At 69.1% G+C, this 21,677-nt stretch overlaps 6 protein-coding genes across 6 annotated transcripts in view; 4 read left to right on the top strand and 2 right to left on the bottom strand.

Annotated features, from left to right (window-relative positions):
• Nucleotides 1-1,410: 1,410 nt before the first annotated feature.
• CHLNCDRAFT_12761 (hypothetical protein) lies at nucleotides 1,411-2,768 on the top strand (the record flags this gene model as incomplete). The annotated part of the gene is made up of 4 exons (XM_005847431.1): nucleotides 1,411-1,507; nucleotides 1,737-1,948; nucleotides 2,230-2,353; nucleotides 2,677-2,768. Coding segments are annotated over 4 exons (525 nt in total), but the record flags the coding sequence as incomplete, so codon positions are not given.
• Nucleotides 2,769-4,152: 1,384 nt separating this feature from the next.
• On the bottom strand, nucleotides 4,153-5,868 carry CHLNCDRAFT_48229 (hypothetical protein). The gene is made up of 6 exons (XM_005847265.1): nucleotides 5,649-5,868; nucleotides 5,413-5,505; nucleotides 5,230-5,324; nucleotides 5,049-5,122; nucleotides 4,758-4,915; nucleotides 4,153-4,572 (listed from the first exon to the last, which is right to left on the bottom strand). Exons 1-6 carry the CDS (start codon nucleotides 5,728-5,730, stop codon nucleotides 4,514-4,516), a joined length of 561 nt encoding a protein of 186 aa, XP_005847327.1. The 5' UTR covers nucleotides 5,731-5,868; the 3' UTR covers nucleotides 4,153-4,513.
• Nucleotides 5,869-6,666: 798 nt separating this feature from the next.
• CHLNCDRAFT_57991 (hypothetical protein) lies at nucleotides 6,667-9,918 on the top strand (the record flags this gene model as incomplete). Its single annotated transcript, XM_005847430.1, has 10 exons — nucleotides 6,667-6,897; nucleotides 7,272-7,426; nucleotides 7,542-7,758; nucleotides 7,922-8,034; nucleotides 8,177-8,378; nucleotides 8,551-8,739; nucleotides 8,882-9,061; nucleotides 9,182-9,421; nucleotides 9,525-9,619; nucleotides 9,750-9,918. 10 exons carry the CDS (start codon nucleotides 6,667-6,669, stop codon nucleotides 9,916-9,918), a joined length of 1,791 nt encoding a protein of 596 aa, XP_005847492.1.
• Nucleotides 9,919-10,528: 610 nt separating this feature from the next.
• On the bottom strand, nucleotides 10,529-14,888 carry CHLNCDRAFT_134478 (hypothetical protein; the record flags this gene model as incomplete). The annotated part of the gene is made up of 15 exons (XM_005847264.1): nucleotides 10,529-10,712; nucleotides 10,832-10,968; nucleotides 11,121-11,163; nucleotides 11,555-11,663; nucleotides 11,788-11,910; nucleotides 12,109-12,233; nucleotides 12,411-12,545; nucleotides 12,718-12,781; nucleotides 12,888-12,990; nucleotides 13,162-13,246; nucleotides 13,437-13,498; nucleotides 13,613-13,920; nucleotides 14,077-14,389; nucleotides 14,605-14,697; nucleotides 14,772-14,888. The coding sequence occupies 15 exons, from the start codon at nucleotides 14,886-14,888 to the stop codon at nucleotides 10,529-10,531; spliced, it is 2,001 nt and encodes a 666-aa protein (XP_005847326.1).
• Nucleotides 14,889-15,085: 197 nt separating this feature from the next.
• On the top strand, nucleotides 15,086-17,621 carry CHLNCDRAFT_134477 (hypothetical protein; the record flags this gene model as incomplete). The annotated part of the gene is made up of 8 exons (XM_005847429.1): nucleotides 15,086-15,557; nucleotides 15,745-15,904; nucleotides 15,981-16,033; nucleotides 16,195-16,307; nucleotides 16,439-16,593; nucleotides 16,751-17,168; nucleotides 17,278-17,410; nucleotides 17,590-17,621. The coding sequence occupies 8 exons, from the start codon at nucleotides 15,086-15,088 to the stop codon at nucleotides 17,619-17,621; spliced, it is 1,536 nt and encodes a 511-aa protein (XP_005847491.1).
• Nucleotides 17,622-17,990: 369 nt separating this feature from the next.
• CHLNCDRAFT_134476 (hypothetical protein) overlaps nucleotides 17,991-21,677 on the top strand; it is a gene marked incomplete at both ends in the record, with an annotated part of 6,769 nt that continues 3,082 nt past the window's right edge. The window contains 7 exons of the mRNA XM_005847428.1: nucleotides 17,991-18,071; nucleotides 18,206-19,523; nucleotides 19,736-19,853; nucleotides 19,984-20,101; nucleotides 20,367-20,545; nucleotides 20,873-21,107; nucleotides 21,452-21,657. Of these exons, the coding sequence (XP_005847490.1) occupies nucleotides 17,991-18,071; nucleotides 18,206-19,523; nucleotides 19,736-19,853; nucleotides 19,984-20,101; nucleotides 20,367-20,545; nucleotides 20,873-21,107; nucleotides 21,452-21,657 (2,255 nt within the window). The remainder of the gene's footprint in view (nucleotides 18,072-18,205; nucleotides 19,524-19,735; nucleotides 19,854-19,983; nucleotides 20,102-20,366; nucleotides 20,546-20,872; nucleotides 21,108-21,451; nucleotides 21,658-21,677) is intronic.

Below are 21,677 nucleotides of genomic sequence, written 5' to 3'. Positions count from 1 at the left end.
CCTGGCCCCGCGGCGCCGCCAACACCTTTGCCCCCGGCTTCCTGTGCACGGGCGAGCCGGGCAACCCGCTCCTGGAGATGGCGCCGGCCTCCGTGGCGGGCGACGCAGAGGGCAGCGGCAGCGGCAGCGGCGGCGGGCTGTCGGCCGGCGCCATCGCGGGCATCGTGGTCGGCGCGGTGGCGGGCCTCGGTGCGCTGCCGTCGCCTGGGGCTGGTCGCGGGTCGCTGCTGTGGGCCTGTGCCTGGGGTCGCTGCTGCCGCTGGTCTTGGCTTCGTGGCTGGCTTCGCTGCCGCTGCGTGTCGGGGAGAGTTGTCAGACGCTCTGGCTCCTGGCGCCCCGGCAGGCCGCCCCACTGGACACCCTCACCCTACCTGCCTGCCTGCCTGCCTGCAGCCCTGGTGGCCGTCCTGGCAGCGTTCGTAGTGAAGAAGCGGCGGGCCGCCGCCGCTGCCGCCGGCCTGCCCGCCAAGTCCAAGTCAACAGACGGCAGCAGCGCCTTGGAGGATGTGGAGGGCGTCAAGAGCGGCGGCGCCGCGCGGCGGCGCGACTACGACAGCGCGGGCCTTGGCTCGGCGTACGAGGGCGGCGGCAGGGGCGCGGTGCCGGGGGCGGCAGCGGCCGTCGGCGGCGCCCATGAGCAGGCCTCTGACCTATCTTCGGGGGCTCTGCTGGCGGGCGGCGCCGCCTCCGCCTACTCCCGCGCCGATTCCGGGCGCACCTTTGGCTCGATGCTGGTTGACACAGACGCGCGGCGCCTGCCCGCCGACTGGAACACAGGTGAGGCACGCCTTGCGGGTGGGCAGGCGGGTGGGCGGGCGGGTGGGCGCGCGAGCGGGGCTGGGCCATCCCAGGCGGGACGGCGTGTGTGCGCCGCCGGCTGGCTGGTCCAAACACCACCCTTCGCCACCTGCTGCCTGCCTGCCTGCCTGTCTGCCTGTCTGCCCGTCTGTCTGCCTGTCTGTTGGTTATAAAAATACCATAGGAAGCCCCCGTACCGAGCCCCCCCTGCCTCCCCTCCCTACCCGCAGTGCTGTTCTCCGAGCTAGAGATGGAGTGCTGCATCGGCGCCGGCTCCTTTGGTGCGGTGTGGAGGGCCAAGTACTGCCAGACCAGTGGTGAGCCAGCCAGCCACGGCGGCGGCCGGCCATCCTCGCTGCGTGCGCCTGCAGCTGCTCACCAGCAGCAGCGGCTACGCGATCTACGCAGGCGCAGGGCGTGGCCAGCTGCTTGGCTCCTGCCCGCCTCCGCCGCTTGCTGCCCCGCTTGCCTGCTTGCTGACCTGGTGCCCCCTCCTTTCTTCCCTTCCCTCCCTTCCTCTCTCCCCTCTCCTCCCGCCCAGTGGCCGTCAAGATGCTGGGCGTGGACAAGGCGCCCGGCACCAGCGACACCACCCACCAGCGCAAGATCACGCGCCAGCTGGAGAAGGAGGCGGGGATCATGTCCAAGCTGCGCCACACCAACTGCTGCCTGTACATGGGCGCCTGCCTGGAGCCCCCCTGCCTCCTGAGTGAGCGGCGGCGGCCCGGCGGCGCCGCGGTGCCGCCGCGCGCCCTGCTCCCCTGCTCCCCGCCTTGCCCTCTGCCTGCTGTGCCAGCTTCCCCTGCATCGGTGGCAGCCGCTCGCTGCGGGCAGGAGCCTGCTCGGGCGCGTGCCCCGCGCTTCATGCGCGCCAGCGGCGCAGCCGACCGCGCCCGCGCCCTCGCCTCCCCCTGCCGCGCCCGCCTGCGCCTCTGCAGTGGAGTACTGCGCGCGCAGGAGCGTGGACAACCTGCTTGCTCAGGGGCTGAAGGACAAGAAGGCGGCCCGCCAGCTCAGCTGGCCTCGCCTGCTCAGCATGGCCAGCGACGCGGCCAAGGGCATGGTGTACCTCCACACACGGCAGCCAGCCGTGTACCACCGAGACCTCAAGTCAGCCAACCTGCTAGTCACCTCGCAGTGGCAGGTCAAGGTGCGTGTGTGCGCGTTCGCTGGTGTGGGGCCGTGCAGCGCGGCGGGCCGGGTGGCGCGGCGGGCGATGGGGCGGCAGCAGCGGCAGTCCGCGGCGTCCCGCCAGCCGCCAGCGCTGCGCCTTTTCGTCGGCGTCGCCCCCGGCTCGCGCATCTGCGCTGGCGTGAGCCCCACCCCACCCCGCCCCGGTTCCCTCCTCTCCCCGCTCACTTGCCCGCTTTCTTCCTCCCTCCCCTTCCTTTCCTCCTGCCTCCCTCCCTCCACCATCTGCCTCCCCTCCAGGTCGCCGACTTCAACCTCTCCCGAGCCCTGGAGCCTCACGATTTTATGAGCTCGCTGTGCATTCAGAACCCGCGGTGGCTGGCGCCCGAGGTGCTGGCAGGAGAGGACGGCGGCCTGCCTGCAGGTGAGGCCCCCGAGCTGCACTGGCCTGCATTGGCCTGCACTGGCTCAGGCTGAGGGGCAGCCCTGCCCAGGCCGCGTGCTGCCGGCTCGGCCCGCCGCCCTCGCGCCGCCCCTGCTGCAAGCGTGCGCTGCGGGCAGGCTGCCTGCGGGGGGGGGGACCCGGCCTCCCGATTGCGCGCTGAGCCCCCCACCTCCACACAACCACAACTCCACACACAACATGCCTGCGGGGCTCCGCTGCCCTGCCCGCTGGCCCAACCCGGCGCCCCCCGCCCCCTCCCACACCCCCTCCCTCCTCTCCTCCCTCGCCCCCAACCCGCACAGACGTGTGGGCGTTTGGCACGGTGCTGTGGGAGCTGATGACGTGGCGGGCGCCGTTTGAGGGCGCCAACCCGTACCAGATCATCAACATTGTGCAGGCCGCCCCGCGCGGCTCGGGCCTGGAGGTGCCGGGCCCCGAGCAGCTGCCGGCGGGCCCGCTGGGCGAGTATGGGCCTTACGTTGAACTGGTGGAGGCGTGCTGGGAGCGCGACCCAAGGCTGCGGCCGACGTTTGAGGGGGTGGTGTCGCGTCTGCGCGCCATCCTGCAGGCCGGTGAGCGCCCGGGGCCGGGCCGGCGCGCCCCTGATGCGTTGTACGCGGCGGGAGGCCTGCATGCACCCCGCCGCACGCCGCACGCGCCCGCCTCGGCCTGCACCCCTGCGCTGCGTCACACCTCGTAAGTTCCCTCCCTACCCCTGTGCCACGTTTGTGCCCTGCAGAGATGCGGCGCAACAACAGCAGCAGCTCGCCGCTGGGCAGCGCCCAGACGGGCTCCCCGCAGCCCTCGCCCCAGCCCACGCTGCAGTCGGCGGCCACCTCGGCGCAGCCGTCGGTGGCTGCGGGCAGCGCCCTGGAGCAGGCGGGCGCGGGCGGCGGCGGCGCGGGGTCCCACACCTCGTTCGATGCCGCCACCAGGGCCACCAGCCGCGCGTTCCAGGAGGCGCTGCGTGACAGCTTTGGCAGCACCAAGGGCAAGGAGGAGTCGCCATTTGCCGCCGCCGGGGCCGACAGCCTGGCAGCTGACGGGGCAGGGGCGCCGCCGCCGCCAAAGCCGTGAGGCGGGCAGCGTGGCCGTGCCCCCCGGCGTGCGGACCCCAGGCCCAGCGGGGGAGCTTGGGGGCGACGCGTGCAGCGGGAGCAAGCGGCCAGGGCGGCGTTTCCAGTTCTTTTCCAGCCCCTCGCGGCCAAACCTGTCTGCAACTAATTAATCTGCTCGTCCCCTCTAGCTTTCCCCTCGCACAGCACCGCTACAATGATATAGCTGTCCGGCGAGCCCTGCTCACCGCTTGCCTTACTCTCTCTCTTCCTCTCTCTCTTCACTACCAGTCGCTGCGGGCCTGCTGCCTCTTCCACCGTCCTTTGTGGGCCAATCACGTCTACCGTTCCACTCTCCCTGGCCACGTGCCAACCCGTATTCCTTTCTTTCTCTGCAGCCGCCTTCATCCCTCTGGCATGTGCCTTTTGATGGCCGGCCACAAAGGCTCAGCCTCGTGACGCAGCAGGAGGGACCCTGGCCTGGCGGGCTGGCGCGCTTGTCCGCTGGTGCCGGCCCCGCCCAGCCAGTCCTCACCCAGCCTGCTCGCCGTTTCATCGCATCACTCACTCAAAACTCGCCTCTCTGCCCTTTTTCCAGCAATGCTAGTGCACCGACTTACTTACCTGTAGCAGTTGTATCGAGGCATGCCGCCTTCTGCCTCCCCTGGGCATCGAGGCATGCACCCTTCCGCCTCCCCTGGGTCCGGTTGAACCACCTCAGGTGACTTTCTGTTTTGTCATGGGGATCGATGTAACTGCAAATGAACTCGCCACAGCAAGGGAGGTGAAAGAGTAAGCGTGCAGGGCACGCTGTGGTATTGCACGTGTGAGTGATGTGAGCTTGGTGCCACAAGAAAGAAATGCATGGCAGGGCTGGGCGTGGCGGGGAAGGGAAGGGAATCATTGCATACAGGCTGTCACAGTAGTACGGTAGTGTTGCATGAGGCGGGTCCATTTCAATCTGCTGCATCTGGTCTGCGAGGTATCCTGGCAATCCCAAAAGCACATTTCTCTGCTTGGGGCATTCTATTCGTTTCGCAGCCGCCCCGCTGGAGCGCTGTAAGGCGGTGGTGTGCTGCCGGGCTTAGTCCTCGTTCCTGCTCTGAACGTTGCGCTCGCCCACCGCTGCCGGGTAGTACTTGCCTGCACAGCAGAAGCAGCGCAGAAGAACCGCAGCGACAGCATGAGGCGCCGGCTGCGCCAGCAACACAGCCCTGCACTAGTGCAGTGCTGGCTGCTGAGGGATTGCCAGCCATGCGGCAAGCTCGCAATGCTTCCTTGTTCATCCATGCAGGCTGGTGGCAGCCGTGCAGGCACGTACGGCGCACCATGTATCGTGGCGCCCGACAGCACAGAGTCGTGCACCGCCTGCTCAAACACGGAGCGGTTGTTGTGCAGCAGGCTGCCCGCCGCGGTGTTGAGGGCGTCGTCTGTGTCTGGCAGCAAGAAGAGGCGGTGCAGGCCGTAGATGACAGTCTTGATGCTCCTTCATACAGGCAAGGCGAGCAGGAGCAGGGAGGGCGTCAAAGCGCATGAACGGGCAGAGCAGAGCAGCAGAGCGAGTGGCGGGGTGGCTGACTGAGCAGGCAGGCGGCGTGGTGGGAGCTGGCTGGGCGCACATGTCGGGGCGCCACTCATCCCGCAGGAAACTGAGGTCCACGTGGCCTTCCGTGTCGATGGCGGGGTGGAAAACCTGCAGGCACGTGTGACATACGGGGTGGGCCAACCCGGGGGCAGCATGCAACACAAGATGCGGTTGAGGAGCGGTTGGCAGGGGCGGCGTGATGATGGCATGCTTGCCTGCGTCAGGCACTTGACTCTGGGTGGGTCTGACGGATACGACTCTGGCACCCGGAACATGAAGACAAAGGTGCCGCCCGCGTAGCACCCCTCGTCTGCACAGCAGCCCGGCACACATGATGAGCGAGCTGCCAAGCTGCGCTGCATGGCCCTGCTGGAGCTGCCCGCAGGAGGGCGGCGCACCTGGCGTGAGCGCCACCTCAAACTCGCACATGTGCTCCACGCCCCGCGGGAAGGACAGGCGCACGTTGGAGGGCAGGTCCAGCTCAGACAGGTCTGCAGCGGCAGCGACGAGTGGTTTGGAGCAGTGCGCCACGCCGCAACCGCGGGGCCTCCCGCCGGCGCCCTCCCGCGGGCTACCCGCCCGGCGCCAATGCGAAGCGCTCGGGCGCGTCACATGCCCGCCACTGCCCGCGCACCCTTCTGCAGCCTCATCTCCTCGGCTTTTCGGCGCCCGGTGGGAGATGACACCCGCGGGCTCGACACGGGGCTGCCCCCCATTCGGCAGTCTATGATTCTGATCATTCGTCCCAGTTCTGGAGCTTTCAGCCCTCCATTCCGCCGGCGGCGAACCTAGGGTTCGAGTTTGCAGACCGGCTCCGCTGCGCCTCCACTGCAGCCCAGTGGTGTGTTATGAAGCAAACGCGAGTTCAGTGCGAGCTTTCCGGTGTCGGAGACCCCGATGATGCCAACTCCCTAGGTCTGAGTTGGCGGCAGTCACTGCCGCATGCATGATGCGGCGCGCATGGTGGCCCTCTTCTTTGGATGCAGCTGGAATTGAGCAGTAGGTCGCACGGTCTGTGCAGCCCAAGAGAAAGTGAACAATGGTTGAGAACACGGCATTGGTATCCAGAGACGTGCACAGGGCGGCGCCCTTGCCGCCTTGGCGCATCAGCGAAACCCGGCAGCGGGCATGAATAGCAAACTAGCAATGCGAGGCGACGCTGGAGAAGTTCACCACACGCCAACCAAGCTTGGCGGCAGCTGCTACCCACCACGAGCGCTCCGAGCGACAACCGCTGGGCGACGCTCATCTAATGGTTGGTGGCCCAGATGGCGCATTGCTGGCTGGATCGTGCCGCCCTATCACATATGAGGAGCCCTCCAATGGAATGCAGGATGCTCTGCAAAGCCGCGCCGGTTGCCAGGATGGTCGGTAGGGGGAAACGGCTTGGTGCCTCATTTGGCCTGGTGCTGCCTTGCGACGCGTGTAAATGTCATGATATGACCAATCCACAGTTCAGAGAGTCCCGGCAAACACAGAGGCAGCGGAAGCCCAGCACGCCTGCGTGGCAATTCACGATTGCTGAACAAGCGTGTCGAGCCGCCCCCCCCCCCCACCCATCCTTCCCTCCCTGTCGCGATTGTGCGTTCGTGGGTCGCAACTGGCTCGCTCAGGCTGCCCAGGAGGCTCTGACTGGCGAGACCTGAGCGGTTATGGAGGAGCCCGGCAGCACGGGGCGCCTGACACGGTCGCAGGCCAAGAAGAGGCCTGCCAGCACGCCTCTGCGCAGCCCTATGCTCACGGACATCTTCCCAGCGGCTGCAGCACGCAAGCAGGCTCGCACCACCAGCAGGGCCGCCCCCACGCTGCGCTCTATACGCAAGAGGGGCGGCAGCGGCGATCCTGTGCAGCTAACGGGCCACCTGGGCCTGCTGCCGCAAGAGGTGAGAGCGAAACCGGTGCCCAGCCAGTGCGCTGGCCCCCTGCGCCGGATCGCCTGCCTCAACCCACCGTGCTGGTGCTGTTGGGCTGTGGGTGTGCGCCGGCAAGCCCGCCGGCAAGCCCAGGCGTGCGACGCAAGATCCGCCAACTGACCGGCGCCCGCGGCGCCCCCAGTGGGGCCCTGGCCTGCCCACCACTTCAGCTTCCTGCGCGCGGCGTCGTGCCCGCGCGGCACTGTGCCTGCTGACCGATGCGGCAGCACCTCGACCATGCCAGCCTTCCAGGCACCAGCCGGTGTATCGGCGCTCCCTCGCCGCCGCCCGCCCACTTGCCCCCCGCCGCCCTGTTCCCCCTCCCCCTCCTGCTTGGCGTGCAGCTGCTGCAACAAGTGCTGGGCTACTGTGGACCGCGCGAGCTGGGCACGCTGGAGGCCACCTGCAGCTACTTCATCAAGAGCGGCCTGACCGACCGCGTAGCCAAGCACTTCCTGCGCGACATCCCGCGTGCCAAGGGCCTGAAGCCAGAGATTAGGTGGGCCCCCGGGGCTGGCTGGGGGTCCTGCTGGGTGACTGCTGCACCTGCTGGAGCTTGTTTCCTGCCCCCTTTGCCCTCACCTGTCGCTACCATCCCTTTCTCTCCCCTGCAGCAAGGGAGAGTCGTATGTGACGCTGCTCAACTTTGTGACAGGCCAGTCCAACGCGGCGGCGCAGGGCACCGCCATTGCGCTGGGCACCTACCACACCGTGGGCCTGCTGTGCCAGCCGGAGCAGGCGGCGCCAGAGTATGCCATGTACGCCATGGGACGCGGCTTCCACGGCCAGCTGGGCCTGGAGCAATTTGACAACCAGGAACAGCCGCAGCGGGTATGTGCAGGCTCTCACTGTTGCTCTTGTCCTTCAGGAGCCCGCCTGCTGCTACCCTCCTGGAACGCCTGCTGCCCCAGAAGCTCCTGCTACCTTCCTGGCCCCAGCTTCCACGCCGCCACTCACCCAGCTCACCCTCCCTCTGATGCCCCCCCGGCTGCAGGTGGGCGCTGTGGAGCGGGACGTCAAGGTTCCACTGTACCAGGGCGCGCCCGACGACATACACCTCGCCGTCGTCAGCGCCGGCAGCAGCCACTCCGCCTCCATCTCGCGCAGGTCGGTTGGGGCAGGCGCCTGAGGCAGAGCTTCCGAGCTGCTACTGAACCTTGGGCCTACAGCTATGTGCGAGCCTGCTTGGCCTACCAGCTCCAATCTCACCTGTGCCGCTAAGCTGTCGTGCCACACCATTGCTCTGCAGGGGCGAGCTGTACACGTGGGGCCTGGCCAGCAGCGGCGAGCTGGGGCACGGCGGGTGGACGCCCATCGAGGTCAGCTGCCCCCGTATGATCACCTCGCTGCAGCGCACCCGCATCGTCTCCGTCTCCTGCGGCGCCAACCACACGCTGGCCATCTCTGAGACGGGGCAGCTGTGGTCCTGCGGCCGCGGACGGCACGGCCAGGTGCGCGCAGCGCTGGGCTGCCCCTGGGTCCTGAGCTGCCATGTTCCTGCTTCATCATCGTAGCGCAACCAAGTCGCCTCTCTTCTGGGCACTCCTTCTTCTCACCCGTCTGCCCCGCCTTTCCCCTCCTCTCCCCTGCCTCTCCCCTCCTCTCCCCTCCTCTCCCCTGTAGCTGGGCCATGGCCACTTCCACGACGAGGGCCTGCTGATGCTGGTAGACACCATCCGCCACGAGCGCGTCGTGTCGGTGGCTGCAGGCCGCGCCCACTCGGTGGCGCTGGCCGCCGACGGCAAGATCTTCACCTGGGGAGACGCCAGCAAGGGCCAGCTAGGGCACGCGCAGCTGGCGGCGGTGATGCAGGTGCGCGCTGCTCGCAGCTCGCAGCAGGGTGCGCTTTGGGCTCCTGCCCACTGCTTGCTGACGCCACTGCTTTGGTGTGCCTTCTGAACCAACCCCGCGTCTGTCTCACTTCTGCTGGCTGCGTTTGCTGCCTTCCCTGCAGGGCCCCAACCCGCAGCCACTCTCCATCCCCTTCCCCCAGGCCATCCAGTCGCTGGAGCCGGCGCGGCTGAAGCCTCCGGCTCGCGTCACCGCCATCGCCGCCGGCGGTGACCACTCGATGGCGGTCACCGTGGCAGGGGCGCTGCTGGCCTTTGGCTCCAACAAGCATGGGCAGGCACGTGTGCTGGCGGCGCCGCGAGTTGTTTGGCCGGCACCTGATGCTTTGCAACCCAACTGCACGGTAGCCCTCAAGCCCCGTCCTCACCGATCGTTGTCACCCGCTTCTGTCGCCCTGCTGCAGCTAGGCACCGGCGACACGCTGGACCGCATGATCCCCACGGAAGTGCCTCTGGCGCTGGAGAGCGAGGGCGGGCAGCTGGTGCGTGCGATGCAGGTTCACTGCGGAGCGCAGCACACGCTGGCACTAGTGCAGGTGCAGGGGCACCACCAGGTGCGGTCGGTGGGAGGCAACAGCTACGGCGAGCTGGGCCTGGGAGACCGGCTGGAGCGCCACCGCTTCCACCCCATCCCCGCCCTCAAGGTGTGCCTGCTGCCCTGCCTGCTGCCTTGGCTGTGCTGCCACTACTGCTCTGTGCTGCTGGCCTCCACCATTTTTCTCAGACTTCTGCGTCCTTCTTTTGCAGGGCAAGAGCATCGTGTGTGTGTCGGTAGGGGACTGGCACAACGCCGCCATCTGCCAGGACGGACGGCTGTATGTGTGGGGCCGCGGAGACTGCGGGTGATTGGCCTGAGGGTTGCTTGTTAGCCTTGCACTGCCTTGGTCACAATGGTGTCGCATTCTTTGTGCCCTGGCTGCACCTGCTGCTGACCACCTGCTCTGCTTGGCGCTCGCTGTTATCCTCCTGCAGGCAGCTGGGCCTGGGCGATGACAGGAACCGGTGGGCTCCCAAGCAGCTGGGCGGCTTCACCATCATCCACCCCGACCGCACGCTGCGCCGCAACCGCAAGCCCGTGCTCAAGGCGCTGCTGCTGCAAGAGGACGCGACCAGCAGCCGCAGCCGCAGCCGGGCGCAATGATGAGCAGCGGCAGCTGGCGCGCACGCCTGTCGCCTCGTCATCGTGGCAGCCTGCCATCCCAGGCACATAGCAATCAACCCCTTAGGCTGGCATGCAACGCTGGCGCCGCAAGGTGCCGGCAACCATCCGCAGCTGGGCCGCCTGGCAGCTCCGCCGCATTGGCAGACTGCAGCGCCCTTCCGTTCTCTGTATATTGTTCCCCGTTCTGCGCCTCCCATTATGAGGTTGCTCTGACTGAGCGGTCAGGTCGGAATTGGCCCGGCCTGACTAGATGTGTGCAGCATGGCGCGGACGGGGCATGCTCGTCCCGCCATCTGTATTGTGTGCTGCACCTGACCCACCCTTCTTGATACTGCTCATCACCTTCGCCCCTCTGTCCCGCCACAATTTAGCCTATCCCCCCTGGCTACCCTATTCACATATTCGTTGCATGCTACCTGCTGTTACTGTGCTCCGCTCTTCTTATTGGTCCCTAGCCTCCATTTACTGTTGGCGTTCCCAAATGACTCGCAGAAGGGCTGTACATTTGACCCATTGTGATCATTTCCAAACAATGAAAGCCAAAGGCAGAAACACAGACGAGGACTGCGCTTCTTCCTGGGAATCGTACTCAGGGTGCATCTCGCTCGTGTGGCTCGCGGTACGGAACCTGCAGCAGCTCGAACACGTCGCGCTCGCACTCCACCCGCCGCCCCGGCCCCCAGCCGGGGGGCCACCGCTCCTGCCCCGCCTTGTCCAGGGGTGACCGCTCGTCAGGCACCACAAACGACTCGTTGCCCTGCTTCTGCATCAGCCTGCAGCAGTAGGTGCGCAGAATCGTGACAGCTGGCAGCACGCTGTGCTCGAAGCACCAGCAGGCAGCCGCAGGTGCAGTCTCGTGACTGCAGGGTGCCCGCCCGGCTCCCCTCCCCACCTGTGGCTGTTCAGGTACAGCCCTTGGTCCTTGGCAAACGCCCGCATGAACCGCAGGTAGGTGCGGGAGCCGATCCAGCCCACCAAGGCAAAGCAGAACTCGTCTGGTGGGGCAATGATGACATCCATGCGCCGCACCTGCAGCGGGACAGCACTAGAAGTGAAAGGATAAGAGCAGGTAACTGCTGCAGTACCAATACCCATGCACCAGCAGCGTGGCGCTGGTGGTGTGTGGGCCGGCGCTCATCCTGAATGCAAGCACGCCATGCAGCAGGCGGTGCGGCCCACACCTTGCCGGACGCAGTGCGGAACACGCCGTAGATGTGATCGAACCTGCAGGGGTGCAGGCGGGGTGAGTAACGTCAGTTGGCACACGTGCTGCACAAAGCCACGCAGCGCCTGAGCCAGTTGTGCCATAAGATGCAAGCTTCCATGTGATGCCGACACTGCTCCTCGCTGCAGAGCCCACTTGTCCATGTGTTTGTTGCATGGAGGGCGCCTCATCTGGCACGCTCAGGTGCTCCTGCTTCAGCCGCTCGATGTGGGTGGGCAGCAGCCCCTCCTGCACCCTGCAGGCATATGCATGCAGCGCAGGCCACTTGGCGGCCGGCGGGGACCCCGCCATGCAGACAACAGCACAGCAAGCAATGAAGCCAGGCAGGCCTGCACAGGGGGAGCTGCCGCTTGGGCCAGGCTCGCCCTGCACAGGATGGCAGCCTCTCACCAGCAAATGCCCCGCTCCGGCGGCACCAGGCGCCCGGCGGCGACCAAGCGATCCCTCAGCCGCCTCACCACCCCGCTCACTGGCTGGCTGGGGTGGGTGGCGAGAAAGTCTGCGGCGGCATGCGGGGAGGGCAGGTCAGTGGCGTGGCAATCACCAGTGGCCAGCGGTGCCTCGAGCTCGAGCAGCCCAGCGGTGGCCCCAGGGAGCAGTGCTGGCGGCACGCGGCCCCAGACCTGCGTCGTGGGCGGCGGCGGAGCGGCGCCCTCCGCCCACCAGCTCCACCCGCCAGCCGGGGTGGCTGACAGCCTCTAGGCCTTGCTGGACCGCCACCAGCATCTCCCGCACCTCCCCCGGGACTGCACCACAGCATACGGTACCATATCTGCCTGTACCGTGAAGCATCCGGCCCAGGCTGCCCGCCCTGCCAGGCAAGGGCCAGCACCCCCGTCCCGCCGCAGCGCGGCACCGTAGCCTGGGGTGAGCCTCGGCCTCAGGTGGGGAGCGCCCCGGCCTGCTGCCCCTGCTGGGCCTGCTGCCCCCCCGCTGGGCCTCACTCGCGACCTCCAGCAGGTCTCCCCGGTGGCCCAGCGAGAAGCGCTGGTCGCGGGTGAGCGGGAAGGCGCCCCCCTGGCCCAGCGGGCCGCCCGGCTCCGCCGCCAGCTCCACATCCTCGAAGCACCTGCGGCGCGGCAGGGCGGCAGCGCCAGCCTGGTACTGAATGGCGCAGATGGCTGGGGTGGCACCACCCCCAAACAAGCACGCAGCCCACCACCCACTGCTGGCTGCCACACAAGAGCAGTGTGCAGGCACGGGGAAATGCCGTGCCAGAGAGCGGGCAGGCTGCCGGGCGGGCTACCTGCAGCCCAGGTCCCACCACCGCTTGGCCGCCTGCACCCCCACGCCCGGCAGCGAGTGGAACAGGGCTCGGGTGGCGCCGCCCACGCTGTCCCTGCGCCTCCGCCCCTTGGAGTCGGTCACAGCGACGTCGGCCCTGCGGCAGGCAACAGCAGCGCCGCCGCACGCTGCTCAGCGATGGCTGCTCTGTTGGCACAGTGAGCTTGCACAGAGCAGTCTCCATCCAACCAACGCCCTGGTGGCCTGCATTGGGAGACTCTTCTCAGGGAGGCAAGGAGGCACCCTGGGCCCGCCTACTAGTAGCTCACACACGCCTGAAGCACTCCAGCGCCTGACATGTGCCCGACTCAAGGATGTCTTTGATCTGGCTGGCTGCAGGCATGGCAAAGGGTTTGCGCCGCATTGCAGTGCCCAGCAGCGTGTGGAGGCTGAAACATAAGCATACGCATAGCTGCCGCAGCGGCAGCAGCAGACTCACCAGTCACGTCGCCGACAAAGGGCAGCTGGCCGCCCCGCAGGTTGGGCTGGAGCTTGTAGGCGCAGGCGCGCACGGCCGAGGCCGCCCTGCTGTACCGCAGCGCCTGTACCGCAGGGTATGTACCGCACGGGTGCACCGGCTTGACAGCACGGCGCACTTACAACTCCTGCCACTGGTGATGTTGCTGTCCCATCATCTCTCTCCGATCAATGCCCCGCTGGCTCGGTGGTCAGAACTCGCTGCCCCACCGGAGGCAACGCCCCCCTGTACCCACCCGGTGGTTCACTTGGTCCTGCTTCCCCGTTTCTTGGACCGTGAAGTAGTCGTCGTGCAGTGCCCGCTCGTAGCGAGACAGCTCGCTGCGGCAAACAGCGGCAGCGAGCACCCCGGGTCTGGCGGCTGAGTGAGAGGGCAGCAGATGATGAGCGGCACCAGCAAGGGCTGCCGCGGGCACGGCTCTTGTGGTTCCGCCGGCGGCTTGTCTCAGACGAACTGCTCGGCTTCAGACTTGCTGCAAATCTGCATCCGTCTGCGCCTCTGCCCACCCACCTGAGCGCCTTCACCACCGGCTCGTTGCCGATCTCCTCGCTTCGCTTCCGAGAGTAGACAGCCTGGCATGGAAGGGAGAGGGACGTCAGGTGACTCAGTCAGATGGGGCAACAGATGGTGCGGAGGCCATGCCACAAACGTCTGAGCTGCTGATCAGCCGCCCCCGAGCCAGGCACAAGGACGGCGTGCAAGGCTCGGCAGGCCTCGGCCGGCAGCCGCAGGTACAGCAGCGAAGGCAGCAGGCACAGCAGGCACAGCAGGCACAGCAGGCACAACAGCAGCAGCAGTGGCAGCACAGCAGCAGCAGCGGCAGCAGGCCCGCCTGCCTGCAGCGCCAGCTCGTTTGCCGACATGTCTGCACAGCGCGCGTGCCACAGCTGGGGCCCCAGCCACCTCATGCGCTGCAGCGCCTCGCCACTCGGGGCGCTGCCTCCCGACGCCGCGCCGCTGCCCAGGCTCTGCCCGGTGCGGGAGGGGGGCCGTGCTGCAGGGGCAGGCATGGGCAGGCGGGCCGTGTGATTCATCACATGCGCAGCCCCATGAACCACCAGCCTGTAACAGCATGCAAATTGCCGCCGCTGCGTGCGGGCAAACATACAACGCTTCCGTCATCGGCAGCCACCAAAAGCAGGCTACCCACCCACTGCCGTGGGGGTGTGCACTTGGGCGTCTGGGTCGGGCGGCGGGTAGTCTGCCGGCGGCAGCAGCTGCTGGCGGGCCAGGGACTGCTCCACCCACTGGTGGCTCACATACTGTAGCTGCTGGCCGCCTTCTCCAGCCACGCCGCCCTTGGGCTGCTTGTCACCGCTGCCGCGTTGGTCGCTGCGCCCCTCGCCCCGCCCCTTGCTGCCGTCGGGGGAGCTGCCCCTGCTCCTGCTGGCGGCAACGGGGGAGCCGGGGTGCCCCCGCCCCTGGACGGCGCTGGCGGGGGGTTTGGAGCCGCCCGGGCGCAGCTGAGGCGGCAGGGAGGTGATGCCGCCCTGGCCCACCACCACGTGTGTGATCCCAGGGGACGCCTCATCCTGCGGTGCACGGTTTCTTTCTAGAAAGATCTTGCCAGGCAGGCGGGCGGGCAGGTGTGGCTGGAGACGCCAGCTGGCGGCAGGCCCCGTTGGCGCGCCACCCGGCTCTGCATCATGCGATGATCGGGCGCTGCCGCGAGGCGCACCCGCGTCAGGCTGCCGCCTGCCCTGCGCACGCTGGCGCTCCAGAACTTGGCCTTGGTTGAGAGGTAGGGGATGCCGGACTGGGGGACAAATACCTGCGGGGGCCACGCTGCGGGTGGGCAAGCTGCGGGGCGCGGCCTCCACACAGCCCGCCTCCACACAGCGCAACCTTGATGCCTTTGAGGAAGGGCGCGGCGCTGAATCGGGAGGGGGCTGATGGGTTCAGCTTGAGGCGCTTGGGTAGGGCTGCCGCCCCTGGCTCTGCTGCGCCTGCCGCGGCTTCCATTGCTGGCTCCTGGTGCGGGAGGGATTCACCAACGCCTACAAGAAGGCAGCAGTGGCAGAGCATCCACGGTGGGTTCCTGGTGGGTCTCGAAGAAAGTCCAAGGAATGGCAAAGGTTGGAGCCGCTGTTTGCCATCGATTCTTGGACGATCTGTGAATCAAGCAGACTTTAGCAAGCCTTCCACCTCGCATCAACACCATGAAGACATCGGTGGAGCATGTGCGCCTGTGGCCTGCGCCGCCTGAAGCAGCCTCACAGGAGGGAGACCTGCGGCGGCAGCGCGGCATCAGGGAAACCTCCGCGGCGGCGGCAGCAGCGGCTTTCAGGGCCAGCGCCAGACGCTGGGCCCGGGCCGCGTTTGGCTGGCGGGGCGCGGAGCTGTGGAGCGGCGCGCGGGAGGCGGCGGTGGCGGCGGCCGCCGCCTGCGGCGCGGCGCTGGTCAGGCGTGGCTGGGTGGGCCTGGCAGTGCAGGCTGCACGCCTGCTGATGGCCCTTGGGCTCCGCCGCTTCCTGGGAGACGTGGTGGCACACGCGGCGGCGCAGGGCCAGGCCGCGGCGCTGGGGGTACTGTGTGTGGCCGCCGCACAGCGAGGCGCGCGGCCCCTGGGGCAGCAGCTGCTTGGGGAGCTGCTGGGCGAGCGGCATGTGGTGGCGGCAGCAGCCATGGCGGGTGAGACCAGGCGAGGGGCGACTGCATCCAACTCAGGCTGATGATGGGTTTGGGGCAGCGCTCCTCCCTCATCAGCTGTGATTAACAGCGCTGCCACGGTGGGCGGCGGCAGCCGCTGTGGCCCCCTGGTCGCCCCCCTGCCATGCAGCCATCCAACCCAACCCGTCCTCCCCAACCACATCTGCAGAAGCGTTTTGGCACGTGGCCGCGGCTGCGGGGCTGCGCCCCAACTCAGCCGCCGCGCTGCTGGCGCCAGCCGTGGTGGGGGCGGTGGACGGCGGCCGTGCCGACGCGGCGGCAGCGATGCTGCAGCTGCTGTTTGCAGCCCACATGCAGGCGCTGCTCATGTGGCTGCTGGAGGCCATTGTTCGAGGCACCGAGAGGGCAGACGCGGCGGCTGCCGTGGCATGGCATGCCGTGCAGAAGGGCGGAGCAGGCGCGCAGCGGCGGGAACGGCTGCTGGCTGCGCACTCTGAGTTGGCAGCGAGCGCCTCTCTCATGCCATGGTCATGGGAGTGCCCTTGCCCCCCTGGCTGCACAAGCACCTACCAGCACTTGCCAGATGCGCACACCTGTTTAGCAGCTGTGCTCCCTTCAGCTGTGATGCCAGCAGCTGTGCTCCCCGTCTCCTGTGCAGTGATGGTGGGCGACAGCTGGGCGCTGCTGGCGGTGGATGGGCGCCACCAGACCGCTGCTGACCTGGCAGGGGCGCTGTACGACCACCAGCCGGGGCCCGCCAGCCGGCAGCAGGTGCTTGGAGACGCGGCCGGCCCCACTGTAGTGCAGCTCGGCCTGGTGGAGGCTCATACCAAGCTTGCGGGGCAATGCGCCAGACTCTCCGTGTGAAGCAAGTATCCATCAAATGGGCGTACTTGCTGCAGGTTGCAGCTGTGCTGGCGGAAGGGACACGAGAGATGGCGGAGGCAGGCCGGCAGGCGGATGCAGTGGCGGTACAGGCATTGCTGTACCGCCAGGACCGGCTGGACCTGCTGGCTGCCATGCTGGCTGCCCTGGCGGGGCAGCACCAGGGGCCGCAGTGTGCCGCACTCCTCTTCCAACACGCCCATATGAGTGGCAGGTGAGGTGGAGCCCTGTGAGGCGGCCGCTGAAGCTTATCGGGCCTGCTGTGCACCTGGCGCCCCTCGTCTGCTGACTCAAGTCAATCGGCTGGCTTGGGCCCCGCTGGTGTGCAGCGAGCAGCTGGTTGCGGCCAGCTGCCGCCAGCTTCTGCTGTCGGGAGGGGCAACGGAGGCTGCCGCGGTGCTAGCTGAGCTCTATGCTTCTGGGCACCCCCACCATGTCAGCCGGGTGGCTGTGGCTGCTCTCGTGGATGCGGTGGATGGAGGGGCGGTGGAAGCGGTGGCGGCCGCCGAGGCGCTGCTGTGGCGGCGCGGCTGCGTGCCGCTGCTGCGGGATGTGTGGCTGGCAGCCCTGCGCGAGGGCTGGGCGGATGCCCTGGCGGCAGTGGCCTGGCAGGCGCTGCGGCAGGGCGGCGGCGACATGGTGACTTTCTTGCTGGCGGCCATTGTGGGGCAAGGGACGGCAGGCCTGGCGGCGGCCTTGGTGCGCCAGCTCATGGACGTGTCTGCATGCAGCCCGCTGGTTGTGAAGGTGCGCTTGGTTGGCAGAGGCCACCTGCTGATCGTGGATGGAGTGCCGGCTGCTGCTCTACTAGCACGCAGATGCCGACAACAAAGCTAACCGCGCTGGCCGCATGCAGGCCGCGGGCGAGGCGCTGGTGGCGGCGGTGCGCGGCGGCGCCGCAGCCCAGGCAGCCAGCTTGACTGCACAGCTGAGTCAAGAAGGGAGCGCAGAGCTGGTCGGCCAATTAACAGACTACCTGAGCAGCACGGGTGTGCGGCAGGGCTAGCTGCTTGCCAGAGCATCACTTTGACGATCGGATGCATGTGCATGATGGAAGCATTATCAGCGTGCATGAATGAGCACCTTAGCGTCAGGGCTGCTGCTTCCACCAGCACGTAGGGAGCAGTGATCTGCTGCGTGTGACGGGTACCGGCGGTTGGTGCCGCAGGGCGGGCGGAGGAGCTTCGCAAGCTGTCGTGAGCTGCGGAGCACGGCCCGGCGCAGCAGATTGCTCAGCTGAACAGTGGATCCGGCTGGAAGGCGAAGCGTAGTGCACAGGAGAAGCGTGGCTTTATGTGAGCACGTTCGGATCCTTGGGGCGACGGCGCTTGGCACGCTCGGCGCCAGGGTGTCCGCTGAGATTGTGTTCCTACTCGAGTTGCCTGCCCTTCCTACCTTTAACACACGTTTTTCTGCACCCGGGCGTTCAGAGACTGCTTCTTGTGCCTGCTTGCCTGCCCTAGTCTCCCGATCGTGCACACCCTGCCTCCCGCTCACCTGCAACACTCTGCAGCGCCGCCGTGCGATGTCGGAATAGGGAATAGGGAAAATCCTGCTGTCCCCCTCGGGATGAGAGACCCGGCCGGGCAGCTCCCTGCGGGCAGAGAGGGTCCGGCGCAGAAGCGGCTGGGTCTGTTCTCCAGGCTGCGGGTAAGCGTGCCTGCAGCGAGTGTCCTGGGGCGCCGCATGCTGAGGGGCGGCGTGGGGTCTCGACCCGTCGGTCCTGCTCCGCCTTCCTGGGCGTCCACTGCCGCGTTCTGAGGTCGCGAGCCGCTGCCGTGCAGTCGGCGCGCCACGGCAAGGGCGCCTCCCTGGCCGCCGCCGTCAGCGAAGCGCTGGGCGACGCCAGCTCCGCCCGCCAGTCGTCTGATTCCACGCTGCAGCCGGTGGGGCGCCCCAGCTCGCTGCCCAGCGCCCGCTCCAGCTTCGACTCGTGCGGCGACGATGCACCCATGTCGGACCCCAACCACAGTCATCGGGAGAGCCTGGACGAGAGCAACGCCATCACCGCCGCCAGCGCCTACGACGACGCGGTGGCGCGCGGGATTGGCGCCGCAGAGGCGGCCGCCGCGGCGCAGTTTGCGGCCGCCGCCATGGCCGCGCAATCCCAGTTCATGCAGCAGGCCGCGGGGCCGCACCAGGCGGCGCCCCGCGAGGCGCCGCCGCCCGGCGGTCTGAGCTCCTTCAGCGCCAGCCTCCCCGCGGCGCCCTCCCCCTCCGACAGCAGCTGCAGCAGCGCCTCCGACCGGCAGCAGCCCCCGGGCGGCGCGGACCGGCGAAGGCCCTCCCCGCTGAGCAGCAGCGGCGCCAAACCGGGGCACGACGGCGGCCGCCGGCACGGCAGCGGCAAGCACGCCGAAAACCTGGAGCACGGCAGCACCGCGCCGCCGGGCGGCATCGACGAGCTGGCTGAGATGCTGCTGGCGGCAGCCAGCATCGGCGCAGCAGCCGAGGCCGGCGGCAGTACCAGTACCAGCAATGGGGGCGGGACACCCGGTCCCGCCAGCGACCTGTACTTGCAGCCGCTGCAGGTGACCAGCAGCGCGCCTGCTGTCGTGGCAGCCGCCGGCGGCGGCGGCGCGGCCGGCGGGCAGCACAGCGCGGCGTCCCGCCTGTCGGCGGGCCGCCACTCGGCGCCGCCGGCCCACGGCGCCGAGCCGCTGCTCAACTCGCAGGTGGCCCTGCTGGCGCAGCAGCTGCTGGCGCAGCAGCAGGCGGCGGCGGCCGCAGCGGCCGGCAGCAGCGCGGCGCGCCTGCGGCACAGCATCCAGCTGGGCGCAGAGCACCAGCAGCAGCAGCAGCAGCAGGCGCAGTGGCAGCCGCCGCGCCCCGTCCCTCTCGACCGCTCTCGCACCATGCCGGCGGCCGACCTGGCGCGCGGCCGCGCCGGCGGGCCGCTCAACGCCGCGCAGCTGTTGCTGCAGGGCGGCGGCAGCGGCGGGCCTCGCGCGCTGGGGCCGCTGCCGCCGCAGGCGCCCGGCGGGGGCAGCAGGAGCATGGGTGCCATCATGGGCCTTGCGGTGCTGGATGCGGCAGCCCAGCCGCGGTCCAGCCCCCCGCAGCTAGAAGAGCTAGAGCCGTCCCCCTTCTCCTCGGTTCAGGGTGAGCCCGCCACTGCTAACTGCTGCCGGTGCTGACGCCCGCTTCAGCTGGCGCCGTTGTCGGCTGCTGCGGCTGCTGTCGGCAGCAAGCGCCCCTGCGTGTGCTGCCGTTTCGGTTCTTGCCGTGGCGCCGGCTTCCCTGCCCCGCCGCGTGCCTCCCAGGCCGGCTGCCGAGCCCCCATGTGTCGCCTGCTGGCCTGCCCGCTGCTGCAGGGGTGTATGGCTGCCACCTGCTGCCGCCCACCGACGTCTCGGACCCGCTGCCGGAGCCCTCGCCCCGGCCCAACAGCAGGCAGGCGGCGGCTGCCAGCCTGGCTGGCTCTGCGGTGCCGTACCGCACCTCTTCCGCCGCGGCCCGCTTCTGCAAGCGCGGCTGCTGCTCCTGCCGCCCCTGCCGCCGCTCCTGGCGTGCCTGACGCCGCCTGCCTGCCTCGCCCCTGCTGCCTGCCTCGCCTCTGCAGGAGCAGCATCGATCTGCTGCTGGATCCCGCCTTGCCCGCCACCAGCCGCGCCGCCTCGCACCGCCACAGCCTGGACACCCTGCAGGAGCTCTTTGCCACCACGCCCGTCGCCCTCAGCGTGCGTTTGCCTGCTGGGGCCTGCCGGCCTGCCCGCGTTTGGCGTCGGTGCCATGCTTGCATTTGCGCCTGCCTCCCTCAGCAGCAGTCAGCTGCCAAGCGTGTGTGTCGTCTAGCTGGCTGCTGTGGGAGGTGTTGCCAGCCGTGCGCCACTCGCCTCCTCCTGCAGCGGGCTGCCTTGATTCCGCGCGTGCTGGGCGCCACCCCACCGCAGCCTCCCACCCTCCCCTGGCTCGCCGCCCCTCGCCCCTCTGCCGCCCCTGCAGGCGGGCACCCCCGGGCGACCGACAGTGGCGCAGCTGATGCAGCAGTTCCCCAGCGGGCGCGGCGGTGGCGGCGGCGGCGGCAACGCGGTGCGCCACATCGGCGTGCGGCACAGCATGGACGAGGGGCGGCGCACGCAGCACGCCAGCCGCGCGCTCGCCGCGCTGGCGGCGACCCGCAGGTGAGGCGTGCGGCCTCCCGCCTGCCGGCCTCCTGCCTGCCAGCACCCTTCCTTCCAACCCTCCTGCCTGCCAGCACCCTGCCCGCCAGCCTCCTGCCCGCCACCCCACTTCTTCCAGCCTCCTGTCCACCGGCCTCCTGCTTGCCAGCCTCCTGCCCACCGGCCTGCTGCCCGCCAGCCCGCCCGCCCTCATGCCCTTGCTCGCCCGCTTCGCCATCCCTTGGCCTATGCACCCCCACCCCACACACACGGGCACACGTACCCCTGCCCTTTACGCCCCCCCGCCCTACCCCGCCCCTCCCGTGTCGCCGCCCGCCTGCCGCGCAGGGGCGCGCGCGCCGCGGCCGTCGACCCCGCTTCCTCCTACTATGGCCACATCAACGCAGGCGCTATGCATGACCTTGCCAACAGCACAGTGACGGTGGTGGCGGGGGCGGTGCCCGTGCCTGCGGCCGCGGCAGGCCGCGCCACCACCTCCATCTCCGCCCACGCCTCCTCCATGGTCGACCCGGCCGCCAAGCCGGTGGCGGGCACGTTTGAGGCGCGCATCGGCACGCCGCAGGTGCGGCGCGGCGTGGGAGGGGGTGCCGGGCGGCGGCGGGGGGCTGCAGGGCGGTGTGGCTGGCGGCGGCTGGGCACCCGGGGGCTGCTGCAGGCCGGGGTGGCCGGGGAGTGGGGGGTAGCGCAGGGCTGCGCCTGGCTTGGGCTCGGCTTGGGCTGGGAGGCGGAGGCGGGCCGGGGCGAGGGAGGGCACCAAGGCAGAGGAGGGGGATGTGGTGTGCGGCAGCAGGGGCCCGGCCCGCATGCCTCTGCCCGCCGCGCCACCCTACGTGCCCCGCCTTCCTGCCCCGCCCCACCTGCCCCTGCCCCACCTGCCTGCCTGCCTGCCTGCCTGCTTTGGCGCAGGAGACAATGCTGGATCCTGACCTCCACGATACCTTTGGGGCCCACCCCTCCTACGGGCTGTCCCCCACCCGCCCCGCGCCCCACCGCCGCACCGCCAGCGGCGGCAGCCCCGCGTCGGACGCGGGGCGCGGCAGCGGCGCCGCCACCCCCACCGCCGCCACCTCCGACGGCTGGCGCCAGCCGCCGGCGGCGGCGCGGCGGCGGCAGTCGCTGGCGCACCGCCTGA

Source organism: Chlorella variabilis (genome assembly GCF_000147415.1).
Source record: "Chlorella variabilis unplaced genomic scaffold CHLNCscaffold_11, whole genome shotgun sequence".
NCBI classification, from domain to species: Eukaryota; Viridiplantae; Chlorophyta; class Trebouxiophyceae; order Chlorellales; family Chlorellaceae; genus Chlorella; species Chlorella variabilis.
Note: the sequence above shows the minus strand (reverse complement) of the source record. Positions and strands in the feature narration are given on the sequence as shown.